At 38.0% G+C, this 13,432-nt stretch overlaps 1 protein-coding gene across 2 annotated transcripts in view; it reads left to right on the forward strand.

Annotated features, from left to right (window-relative positions):
* Positions 1–1,153: 1,153 nt before the first annotated feature.
* Positions 1,154–13,432, forward strand: part of LOC146004948 (1-acylglycerol-3-phosphate O-acyltransferase Pnpla3-like) — a 28,769-nt gene continuing 16,490 nt past the window's right edge. The window contains exons 1-3 of one of the 2 annotated variants that reach the window (XM_083144022.1): positions 1,154–1,557; positions 12,208–12,320; positions 12,992–13,111. In XM_083144022.1, the coding sequence (XP_083000148.1) occupies positions 1,398–1,557; positions 12,208–12,320; positions 12,992–13,111 (393 nt within the window). In that variant the 5' untranslated portion in view covers positions 1,154–1,397. The remainder of the gene's footprint in view (positions 1,558–12,207; positions 12,321–12,991; positions 13,112–13,432) is intronic. The other variant, XM_083144013.1, reaches the window with a different exon arrangement.

The following is a 13,432-nucleotide window of genomic DNA, read 5'->3' on the forward strand; positions in this document are numbered from 1 at the left end:
CAGTCATAACTTTTTACTGGTTAAAGATACGTCTAAAAAATCTTCACCATTGCATTTCTCGTGAAATTCTAGCCCATTTTGATATGTCGCGCGACCCCCTTCCCATTTAAAATTCTGAAGTTGAATTCAAGATGGCGGACATCAAGATGGCCGCCGACCGTGTGGGTGGCGTCAATGTGGTTCCCCCTTGGCCAGATAACGATTGGTCATCGCCAATTTCAAATTCCATGCCGCAGTGGCCTTGTACTGAGGGTGTTAAGTGACTTATTGAGCCACCCTGTATATAACATAACCCCACAGCTCTACAACACCTTGGCGGGCCTTGGCTTACCTACCGACTGCTGGTCTCCCTCCCACACTGTTCCGCCGTCACCTGTTATATATATATATATATATATATATATATATATATATATATATATATATATATATATATATATATATATAAGCAACGTGTTGAAGCTATTGATGGCGCCAAAGAAAAGACAGAAGAGAAACGTGGAGAGTGCAGTGATATTTTAAGGCAAGCAGTCACGTTTATTACACCCTTACATTTACATACGTACAATATTAAAATGTTCTGCTTTTAGATCTCGTACAATGCCTTTTTCACAAAAATGGGCAATCCCGTATTTTTTATATCAATCAAGCTGTGATATTTTAGATTTCTTCCGTTAGTTTTCTGATAATAGTTTTCACAGCTTTCCATAGCATTTAGGCATGATTTCAGTTGACAAGAACAAAATAATCTTATTGAACAAAACAGGGGTTCCTTCGTAACACGATTTCTTGAAAACCATTTTACACATTTGAATCAACTTTGTGATAAATTGATTAGAAAGAATGAATCTTAACAGTAAAAGTTGTATCTTTTCCCCTGCTACTATATTTTAGAAGATATTCGTTGTCAAATATCTCAATATTTGCATAAGGAACCAGCCTTTTCCGTGCCGAGCGTTTCGACGATGACGTAATGCATCCACGGACAACTGCGCATACGATCTACGCCGCCTAATGAGCACCCTCTGGATGCCTCTGCTTTATCAATGACGTTCAAGAAGTGGGCGAGGTCATGAACCACACCACTTCCTCCTGGCCAATGAGTGAGCAGGTTACGTACGTTTTAGGACTTTTTGAGCGTAAAGTTGCGCACAGCTGCAAAGCGTTCACATTGTGTTGTGTTGAGAATGACAGAGAGAAATATAAATGTTCGTACCTCCGTAAACGATTTTATTTACCTTGGTTGTTTCGTGCAGTGGTGATGTGTCCGTAACACCGTGTTGTGTTGTGTACTTATGAAGCATTCGTGTTACATCGAGTGTGGTGTTTTCAAAAGAAATAAGAGACAAACGTGCTGCGATAATTCCTAATTTGATAAAACATTCGATACGTTCAACATGAATTTGTCATTCGCCGGTTGTGGATTTCTAGGTGTTTATCATATTGGAGTTGCAGGATGCATAAAAAAATATGCCCCTCATTTAGTTGTGGACAAAGTGTCTGGTGCTTCTGCAGGTGCAATTGCTGCTGCTTGTTTATTGTGTGATGTGCCATTAGGTATGTTGTCAGATTTTTCTTACGTAATTATTAGGAGGGCATTTTCAAGTGTAATGTTTACTGCTGTTCTTAATAAAACCAGGTTTGTTTTTGGTAATTTATAATGACAGACTTTGGGCTTATCTCCCCTTGCACTTCAGCTAGGGAACTTAACCTTGGAACAGTTTTTTTCGTTGTACGTACGTGTACCCACGATTGCTTTCTGCGATTATCGCCTTTTTTACAATGTGCTAAATGTAATTTATTAGTTTCAACATTTTCCGCAAATAGTTTTTAGTTGTCATGTAATATTTTAACGGTTTTCTTATGTGTCGATAAGACTTGATTGTAGTGTTATTATTCAATAACTTATTCCTTGTTTGACAGGACAAATAGCCATAATGCTGACACTGCACTCCCAACTAAATTTTAACCGATGTCTACGATCATTATTACATTCAGTAGTCTACTGTAGTTTGGAGAGAATTATAAACACTTATATTCACTTACGTTTTGGTAGCCCATGACAGTTACGTACGTACACTTCTGGGTTGGATATTCACTTACGTTTTGGTAGCCCATGACAGTTACGTACGTACACTTCTGGGTTGGAAAGAACGTGTTGCCTTTCAAGGGAATTGTTACAAGCCAGCAGTGTCCGTGACTGTACCATGTAGAAATTATAGCGAAAACTGTAAGCTCGACCAGGACACAAGCCTGGGTAACTTTACATTTTATTGTTCGAGTTCTCGTCGAGCCTGAGTTTTGCTGTAACAATATCATTGTTGCATGCAGAGGTTATGTTGTTCCCGGCAGAAACTGAGAGAAATAACCATTAACAAATTATAAAAGCCCCCCACAGTCTTTTGGCATCTAAAAGTGTGATTTTGCTTCTCCTTGACATCCAAAACAAACAATCATTAATTAAGATGAGTATGGCAGTCACCCCACTTACAGCGTGAAATAAACAAAAAGTCTGATTTGTATCACGAATGTCAGGAGATAAATTCCGTAACTACATTTGCACTTCTTCAAGTCAATTAATGTTTGTTGGATGTATATATGCCGCCAGCGTAAAATTATTATGTATCAATGCATCTGCAGTACATTACAAGGACATACGAATGTAGGTCGCATTCTGTATATATTGCAGAGAAAGTTGAAAATTGATTTGAACAGAACAACAATGCATTTAGCACGTGAAGTATTCTGGGCACGAATAGCACTGGTTGGTGTTATATATCAACTATGTTGATATGAGCAGCAGCGTAAAGGGTACATTAATATCCAAAACGACTTTTGGGTTGTCAAACTTTTTTTTTTTTACCCATCTAGTGGTGTGTGACTGAGATTTTCAAGCTGCGTATTATGGTGGTATTTTTACGAAAATAACCTTAGTTTCATCTCTCATCAGTGCTCGAAGTTGGGGAGAGATGGGGGGGGCGCCACCCCTACTAGATTTTTTCCCCTCAAAATATCCCATCTCTTCATGTAGTTTCATTGCCACAAAGCTGAACGTATAAGAACCAGCGCTTGAAGTGGAAATTGCCAGCTGGCTGATGCTTGGTCGAGCCATGGGGCTAGCTGGAGGAATGCTCCTATGTTTTAACATGGTGATAATATGGTAGCTGCAGAGTTGTTAAAGGTCCAGGAACCCATAAATTATAATGGGTTCTATTGGGTTTCGCTGCAGGACCGGAACTTTTTTTCTCGCACAATTTAAATTCGGTCCAAATGGCGTATTGTTACATTGAAAAAAGGTTCCTGGAACGTATTTTAATTGTTCCTGAAAAAAGGTTCCTCGACCGTATTTAAATTGATGCGGGAAAATAGGTTCCTGGGCCGAATTAAAATTTATTCTGGAAAAAAAGGGTTCCTGGACCGAATTGGAATTTATTCTGGAGAAGAGGCTCCTGGACCGAATTTAAATTCATCCGGATAAAAGGTTCCTGGACCGTATTTATATTTAATTGATCCGGAAAAAAGATTCCTGGACCGAATTGAAATGCTTTAAATATGAAAAGGTTTATACACTGTCTGGAAGTCATTTATGTTTGCTGATTTTCTCTCCCAGTCCGGGATTGAATTTATTTACAAATCCTGGACCAAAGTTGCCTTCTAAAAATGTCCGCGAGTACGTTTTACATTAGAATGTCGCACTGCGGTTGTAGAAAACGTAGCGCAGGGAATAAATCAAAACGCTGTTGTTCTCTCGTGGGTCAGGTTCAAAAACTCCCTTGTCGAAGAGTTACTGTACATAACGCAATGTACTATATTAGTGTGGTGTCACATTGAGTTCAAACAAACCAGTCACGTGTTGTTCCGGCATCCGATCCAGGAACCACAGCCAATAGGAACCGTCGGTGAGGCTGCTGTGTTCCCAGCAGATATCACAACAGCGACGGGTAGTGCTGCTACAACCAAGTGAAGGAACGCGCGCCGGAGAATGGGACTACATGGAGAGGGGCAGCGGCATTGCATCATTTGTGTTTCGCCCATTTCTACCTTGTACCTTAGATTCTCGAGACAGCCAGCACCTGGATTAGTCTTTCATGCTCACAAGTTGATAATTGTTTATCGTCAGGTCCGTACTCGATCCAAGTTGCGTATTCTTTCATTTCAATACGGAACTTGGACCCTATTTAAACTGACTCGGAAAAAGATTCCTGGACCGAATTTAAATTGGTTCGGAAAAAAGGTTGTGTTTAAATTCATCCGGGAAAAGTTTCTGGACCGTATTTAAATTGATCGGGAAAAAGGTCCCTGAACCGAATTGAAATACCTTACAGATAAAAAGGTGCTTTACGGTCCAGAACCCATTTACGCTTGCTGATTTTCTCTCCTGGACCGGAATTGAATTTAATTAAAATCCCTGGACCTTTAACAACCCTGGGTAGCTGTAGGAAAGCTTTGCGAAAATTTTGCTATCCCCCCCTCACTTCGAGCACTGATAAAGAGCCCCGTACTTCTCGCTCTCACGCGTGTGAGAGCCATATATTGCGGAATATGGACACAAGGCTGATAATTTCTTACTGTGAAAACTAGATTTAACCAAGAATTCTATGTAAAAATAACCCGAATTGAAACCCACGAATGTAAATTCACTTTATGGCCTCCCATTTCATCAGCCAGTAATTAGTAGGTCGCGGTTGGGCCACAATTCAGTTGTTTAGGTCCCACTTTAATTGCAGGTTCAGTTCTGACTAGCTTATTGGCATACATACTTTGCAAACTTTAGTGTATATTCGTGCGTGATATCCTTAATCGTCAGAGGGATAATCTGATCGAAAGTGTTTGCATAGAGAAGCTTGAGTTTGGAAAGCTTGCCGTACGATGATATAGTTGTTGCTTATTTTAGAAGTGCTATAGGAGGGTCAAAGACCGCCCAAGAAGTCAACGGCGTCCGTCATCGAGCACATAACCTGACAATTAAACCTCATTAATTGAGAAAGGTGGGAAAACATTCCAGGATTTACAAATACAAATTCTACTTCGCTGAGATAATTGCACCCTACCCTTCCTTATCATAAAGTCGTTATATGGGGTTGGGTGTTACTCCATTCAGTAGCTTCCACTGCTAGTTCAGTCAAGATCAAAGATTAATAGTGACAGACATTAAGATTTTGGAAGAGTAGATTCTGATTTGTTTACTTCTTGTCACACACTACAAAGTGGATGAATATGACTGGATAGTTTGAGTACACTTAGATTCAGATTTAACTGTATACAACAAAATTACCATTGTTGTGGAATCATTGAAACATACTCAAATATTAATACAATACTAAAAATAGGAATACGTAACATCCCTCCCCTTTCGAAAATTCTGGGCACGCCTCTGCAAGCCACGCAATTATAAAAGTCAGTAGGCAGTACACGATGGAAGGTGGTTTCCCAGGATAGAATGCAAGTTGTAGATGTTTCTCATGTCAGTGCAGAGAATTTGTTTATCAAAAGTAAAAAACTGACAATTATAACGGAATGTGAGATTGTTCTCGTATAAGCTTCTCAACGGTCACGCGACTTGCACGGCATGCATTTTCGAGTTGATTTAACGTAACCATTCTACATTCTTCCAGAGGCAATCGTTTCGTGTTTTTGTTGCGATCAGGTAGCTACTTGGGATGGTTTCGATTTTTAAAGCATGCGACCTAGATGCACTGCTGAGCTTTCACTGTTGCTCCAATTATCATCGCCGCGTCGTGGTATTTTAAGTACGCAGTTGTGAATGTAATGAATGCGAGGGTAGTCATAACAACAAACAGCAATTCTGTATTTGGATTCCTCAGTTTCCGAACTTTTAAAACAATGTCTAACTTTGTCTCAAGGCTCACAATTTTCTCAAGGGAACATCGAATGGATAATACGTGTGTAGCCAGCCTACTGCGCAATGTTTCCGCTCCACACACAAGACGAGCCCCAGCTATGAAGGTCACGTTGCTCTTGTATTCGGCATTGATTTGTATATGGTTCATTGGTTATTGACTTTCATTATTATACTTCACTTTTGTGCCACTTTTGGCTAATTTGCGAAGATGTGGATGATTGATGAATGGACACTCACAAACATCCATGCCCTGGCCGGGATTCGAACCGAAGGTTTCAAGCTCGAGCCCTGGGCAAGGGAGTTAATTTCGAGAGCTATCCCCAAACTCGTCCAAGCATTCCTTCAGCTAAGGATTCCCACTTCAGGCAAAGTATTTTCGTGTTAGGCTAAATGTAGTGTATGCTAAAAGATTTAAACCTAACCACGAAAACATTCCGTGATTATGTCAAGACGAAATACGGTGATTGACCAAGACTGCTTTTTGTTGTTGGTTGTCATGAGTCATACTCCAGAGAACACGGGACCATTGGAACCAACACGCCCTCCTTTTATCAATACTCGCCTGGTAAAGTGACAAATGTTCATCGACAGGTCTGAACTCTCGTCACTCAGATAATAGTGGTATTTTTATTTTGGTAGTTGCAGCAGCTCATGCTTGGTTGTACGCGTACTGCGCCATGCCGCAATTAGAATGTCCTGCCTAGGAATTACGTGCTAATGAACAAAGGTAAAGTTCCCCGTGCATATAGCTCAGTGTCATGAAGGCACAATTAGGGGATGTGAGGGTAAGGCTAATATTCTCGAGCTATTTGTAGGTGATGTGGTCAGCACCACGCTCCGGGCGCCTTCCCCCCCCCCCCCCCCCGGTACCCATTGATTTGAGGCAAGGTGAGTTCCAGAGCCGCTTTATGCGGGGACAAGGCCGTAGAACTTTCGACCTTAGAACACCCACTCCGGGAAACGAACTTGAGTTTCGTGCGTGGCAGTCAGGCGCTCTACTGGCTAATGTATATGACATTCTTTTTTAAAAAAGTGTGTTGTATGACTTGCATACTAGTGCGTAAGCATGACATGTTTTGAGAAATATTGCAATTAATTGGCATTTGCAAGTACAGATTTTGATAGGATATTGTGTGTAATCTTATGAAATTTGAACTTTGAATGAGGATTATTCCATGCCAAATCATGCAGCCTTTGGACATTTGGTTAGGTTGTAAAGTTTGCCGAAACACTCCTACGACAAAAAATTGGAATCCTGTATGGCACTATGGGGGAGCTCACCCAATAATTTGTCGTGTTATTATTATTATTATCATCAGTGCCTTTTTTCTGGGGAAAAAGTCCCGGTACTCTTCAAGTTGATTTGTTGTTTTCATCGTAGGAATTATTGAAAATAATGTTGTCCGTTATTTGTGTATGTTTTTTTCGATATTATTCCTGTAAAGTATATCCGGCTCCCAAACTAATTATTTGTGTGTTGTTAAAACAATAACTCCCACCTGGGGAATTGTGGGGGAATTCCCCCTGTTCCCCCTGGTATTTTGCACCCTCATTTTAATATATTGATGTAATTCTTGGATATTTCAAAGAAAATTACATGCATGCATGCATTACATGCTAATATTGACTTATCAAGTATCAGTATCAGTGGGAATTGGAATGGGTATATGTTTGAAGTGGTATTGATTGATTGATTGAATTGGTGTTTTAAGTCCACTTTATGCACAGTAAGGCTAATCGGGACTGGACCTACAGTTTAAAGTGGGATCCGAACCACTATGTACCTCCACCGGGTATCGAACCCGGGACCCCTTGATTACAAGGCGACGACGCTACCACTGCACCATCAGGGAGGCCCTCGAAGTGGTATTGTCTCAGCTGTAATTATTATATATTTATCATGATTAGTGGTGAATTACTTAATGAAAACAGTAAAAAAAAAAAAAAAAAGTGAGTAGTCAGACAGGGGCCAGGGGGCTCAGACTACCATCCGCCACACCCCCTGGCACTTACGTCAGCCCCCTTGACATTAGGTAAAACTATTTTGTGTAATTTGTTTGCAGTGAAGAGTAAGAATGTAGACAGCAGATATTATTTTGCTCGCAACTTGGATCAAGGATAAATTCAGGGAGCATCATGAACAGCAGCTATTTCATTCGTTCATCTTATTTATAAGAAGTCTAAGTAGCAGCAAGAATTTAGGAGACTCTCTTCTCTAGACTTCAGAAAGTTCCTTCACAGGGGGCTTCTTTATCTGTACCTTCGTTGCCCCTGTTGCAACCTCCCATTTATACAGAAATCTGCGACTTTTATGTCATTATGCAAATTCCCTCCGCATCTGCGTCAAAGGTTAACAGCTCTCAAGTTTTGGGAACGAAGGGGAGTTTTAATGTTTTGGCTGGGGAGTGGAATGTTTGCTAGGCTAGGCACTATGATTGAATATTGTCAATCTTTTCTTGGGTGATATAAATATCTGCATCATCAAACGTAGTATGGAGTGTGTAGTAAATGATGATTTCAGTATCAGCCAATTAACACTTAAAACAATATTTTAAAAGATATAGAGAAAATGTAGTATTTGTGTGATATTTCTAAACTTTATGTAATTTAATGACCCCCCTCCCCCCACACATAATTTACCTTCATTTAATACTGTTAAACTTTTGAAAAACGGACTTGATGTACAAAGCCCTCCCTGATAACCTGTGATCCCCCTGGAGATTAATTCTGGCTATGGGCCTGCAACAATATCATGTTGTATAGAAGGGAGGATTTATGAGATTTTTTTCTTCTGAACTTATAACTCAAATATTTGAGCCCATCCAATATTTTTCAAACGTTAGCACCCCTAGAATCATGCATTCATTATTTCAAGTCCTCGTTGGTGCTCACTCAACAGTTAGAAAATTCTGGATAAACCCCTACTCTATCTTAAGGCTGGAAGGTTATATTTTGGGGGTGTAACTGTAAATTTAGTCAAAATGACTATATATTGAACCTTTGTGAAAAATTGTAGGAGGTTGTAGAGGAATTTTAGGTGGGTGTGTGGATAAATCACTGGGTTAGAATTTATTTAAAAATTGCATTGTGTTAGGGAGTAAATGAACTTGTTTGGAAACATATAATTTGTGAAATTTTGACCTCCCCCCCAAAAAAAATTCTCTCTAGACCTAAAAACAAAATTTCAAAAACTTTCGAGATGGGTTTCAAACTATTGTACACCATGAGCCCCTCATTGAAAAATTGATGAAAATTGCTATAATGGTAACTTTATACAGTGCCTTTGACGGTCAAATCGTCTGTGGAGCGGCAGCAAGTGTTCATCTGCTGTCAAACTTGATGCAAATCTGCGTAAGTGAAACGCTAGCTATGTAATGAAATATGCTCGTACAATTAGATGGATAGTTACAATTAGAATAAACATGTGTGTTGTTACACGAGGCATTGGGAATGTTCTGTTCCTGCATCCACACATTTACGGTATCTTTTTAGCAAATTTTCACCAACACGTATCAGTTTCTCTTCTGAAATTGCATCAATTTATCTTCTGATATTTTCTTTCAATTCTTCTTATGTATGGCTTCAGGTTTAAAAGCTTGGTAGCTCACCACACAGACTACTTAAAAATGTCAGTTTCTTGTGTGAGGCACCAGGGGGATTTTTGAGGATTATGTTCCAATCATGCTCTAGCATCGACTACTCAAACCTGGTTTCCCTAAATTTGTTCACAAGTTTTCAAACACACTCTGTGTGGAAAAGGAAAATCTTGGAATTTTGCTGTGATACGCCTTGTTCCCCACAAGAAGTTGTAATGACTTAAGACTTGTACATAAAAATTCGTTGTTTTAAATTGTATGGATAGCGTGACATTATTAGACTACAGAAAAGCACCAGCAATACGCAAACTAAAACAAAACAATCTAAACATTTCACGAACACGTGCAAACTGGACACTACCGAAGCACTGACTCGTCCAGTGCCAAGGTCAGCATACAGATGTGGATCTAAATGACTGCAGACGTGCTCCCACCTGCCCGGCTAGCTGGTCGTCGCTCCCCGGGTGACTCAAGCATGAGAGGCACTGTATATATATATATAATGTGGAGAAACAAAACTACACTTTTTTCTTTGTACTGATTCTTAACATTACAGGTTGTAGAATGAACCTATAGCGTATGTTATAGTGAATATATTTCTAAATAATTCCTCAAATATCTTAACTCAGGATACAGAAATCTCTACTTACATCATGGTAGAACTAAGAACTTTTGTGACTTTTATAATGTTATAGTAAGTAGTATTTAATGTATGACATATTCAATATGTCATTTTTCACTTGCAATATATGTTTCATATTGCGTAGCAAGAAGTCTGATTGCCATTTCTGTGGTAATCTCAGTATCTTCAAAATCTCACATTGTTTTAGTTAGAAGATGAACTATTGTTGATCAAATGAAGAATGTGGAACCAACTGAGACAGACACCAAGGTATCATGTTTTGCATTTTGAAAATAATAAGTACAACAAGAATTTTAGATTTTTTCCGTTACACAGCTTGAAAAGCATCATTTATAGAAGCGCAAGCAGAACATTTTCTTAATAATGTTTGGTTAGCGGTTTGCCCTTTCTAGTGATTAAAGATAGATAAGGGAACTTTTGTAACCACTAATGATAGGAGGACATTAACTCAGCGATAAAAGTGCAGGGTGATGGTCATTTAAAAAAGTTGTTTTGAACAGCATGATTCCGTAACTTCATTTTATGTTACATGAGCTGATAGATTTCTCGGTAGGCATTTTTTTTTCAAAATTCTCTCCTTTCCTTGTCTGTTGCAATTAATTAATATTTAGGTACATAAAGTACGCAGTATGTGTATTAGCTGTTCCACATTCTCTCCCTCACATGTACAGTTCAAAGTTCCTTGATAATTTTATAAGCTTTGTATGATAACGTAATAAGAAACAGGATGTATGTTTTTATGTAGTGTAAGGCATATATATTTTCATATATTTATTAGTCAGCTAATGTTTTGTAAATGGTATTTACTGGTATAATGCAATATGCTAACTAAAGAGTATATTATTGGAGGATTGTAAGGATGGAAAATAAGACATTGTAAATTTACAAAGTGTATTAATTGTCCTAATTTTATCTGATTCAAAATTTCCTTATTGTCATTCTTCTTTTAATTCTAACAAAATACATGGTTCATGCCATTGCATTGTTATTTGTCTGTTATGATACCACAGGTATAATTTTCAAATTAAGGTCCAAAGGTTTATAATACATGTCTAGGTAATAGAATATGGGGTTCATTTCACACTTTTGTTTTATCTTACTTTCTTGCTTGTGCCAATCAATTCCATTATCACCATTCTAGTTGCAGCAAAACTCACATATAACATACATTGTTATTTGGACGTCAAAGACGTTATTTTATAGGGTGACCACAAGGAAAAGAACCTTCGACAAAAAGTTTCAGTTCATCTTTCCCTTCTTCCGTTCAGCTCGGGTCATAAGGAAGCATGCTCCACTCTGCCCCTCCCCTCCATGCTGTAGTACGGTGCACAGGAGTCTCAGGTCTGCTTGTGGTTCTACTATAGAAGCTTCACTGGAAGGATCTTCGACAATTTGAAATGGCTTATCTGAGTGTAGAAAGTACCTCAGTCATTCCGGTGGAAACACAATACTGTGAAAATAAGCATTCTCTAGCTTTCTTTTTTATTTATTTCTATATTTGATATCTTATGTTGTTTTTCTTGCGTTAATTGTAATGATAAGGATGATTGGTGAACTGATGAAATGGTGATGTGACCAAAGCAATGATACATACATACCTGGCTGGCATGGTGACTGACCACATCAAGTAGAACTTTTGATGTTGGTAGTGAAGTTTCTTGGTTTGAGTCCCATTCTGGGAATGTATGTTCTTTGTGAGTGTTACTTCATCAATGTCATCTATAATTATCACTCATCACATGTACATACCTGACCAGGGTTTGAACCTGACTGCGACCTCTGGCTTCATAATTGATGAAGCTCTACTGCAGGGAGGCTGGTTCATCAGGTAGCAAATAGCTAGCCACTGTAGATAAAAAAACCTACATTACTTACGAAGATCAGCAGAATTTTGAAACATTCTAAGCAGCTGAGTCAGCTAATTTTTTTAAGATAATAACTCCAAAGCTCGGCTCATTAAAATTGCTTGTCATTTGTGCAAATGAAATATATATATATCTTACATTTCAGATTCTGATTTTGTTTTTTTTATGTTAAATGCTTGTATTGTTTGGTGAATTTGATAGAATCAGTCATGGCTTTAATATCATTGTTTTATTTTGTAGGTGAAATAACTAGTGATGTGCTGAGGGTTGTCAGGGAAGCACGATCTAGAACATTAGGCCCATTTAGTCCTTCTTTCAATGTTCAAGCCATTCTTCGGGAAGGGCTTGAAAAGGTAAGAATCAGTTAATATTTTTAGATAAGTTAATAATTAAATTTATTTTAAAAAAAACTGAAATTAAAATTAACAGGATTAACTGTCAAGTTATGAAAATGTATATAGAGTAGGATGCTGTGTGCAGAAAGTACATAATTGGAGAATTAATGTTAGAATGAATACGGTAATTTGATGATGGCAACATTATGGATTCAATTAACTCGTACTAGACCTGAATGTTGTCTATTTGAATTTGATACAGATGCAAGTTGTAAATACAAAATAGTCCATATGATGTATTGCACAGATGGAGTTCGTATTTCCACATTCCTGTTTTAATTGGTTTTCAGACTAAAACTGCACCACCTGTGCAATACTAAAACTGCATTTATCATATCAACCATTACCATAACGAAATATGATGGTTACTCCAGGGGTCCCAGGTTAAAATCCTAACCTGGGCATGGGTGTTCTTTGAGGGTGTCCCTTCATCAATTTCATCACTCATCCTCATCTTTGCGATTAGCCAGAAGGGACAGAAAAGCGAAGTAAAATAAAAAAATCAATCGGTATGAAGGTTGAAATGTTTGGTAATCATATTTTATTTTTGGAACTATTATTTATAACATTTTGTCAGTGTACGTGATCACAATATATCATTTCTTTTTTTTTGTACTGTCAAATAACAGGTGCTTCCTGAAGATGCACATCTCAGGGTCAATGGAAAACTTCACATTTCTCTCACAAGGGTTTATGATGGGAAGAATGTCATTGTCACCCAGTTCAACAGTAAAGAAGATCTCATTCAGGTATGTTGTAAAATATGCAGTAGAATATTAGATTTGTCTGTTTTTGAATTTGAGGCACCACTGTGCCCCTGTGTTACTTTAATTTATTTAAAAGAAGTGTCTTTTGAAATAAATATTATAATTTTTTTATGTATGGTGAAGTATTTTTTGTTTATGTACTTTCTTAAATTCCTAAAATGAATGTTTTAATTTTCCTTACATTGCCCAACATATTATTCCTTCATTTGAGATTGAGAATCATATTATAGTGTTACTTTCATGTCCCTTATGAATATTACATTACATTTATAACATATGTGAAAGTAATCATCACTGCATTTT

Source organism: Lepisma saccharinum, chromosome 1, assembly GCF_977018435.1.
Source record: "Lepisma saccharinum chromosome 1, izLepSacc3.1, whole genome shotgun sequence".
Taxonomy (NCBI): Eukaryota; Metazoa; Arthropoda; class Insecta; order Zygentoma; family Lepismatidae; genus Lepisma; species Lepisma saccharinum.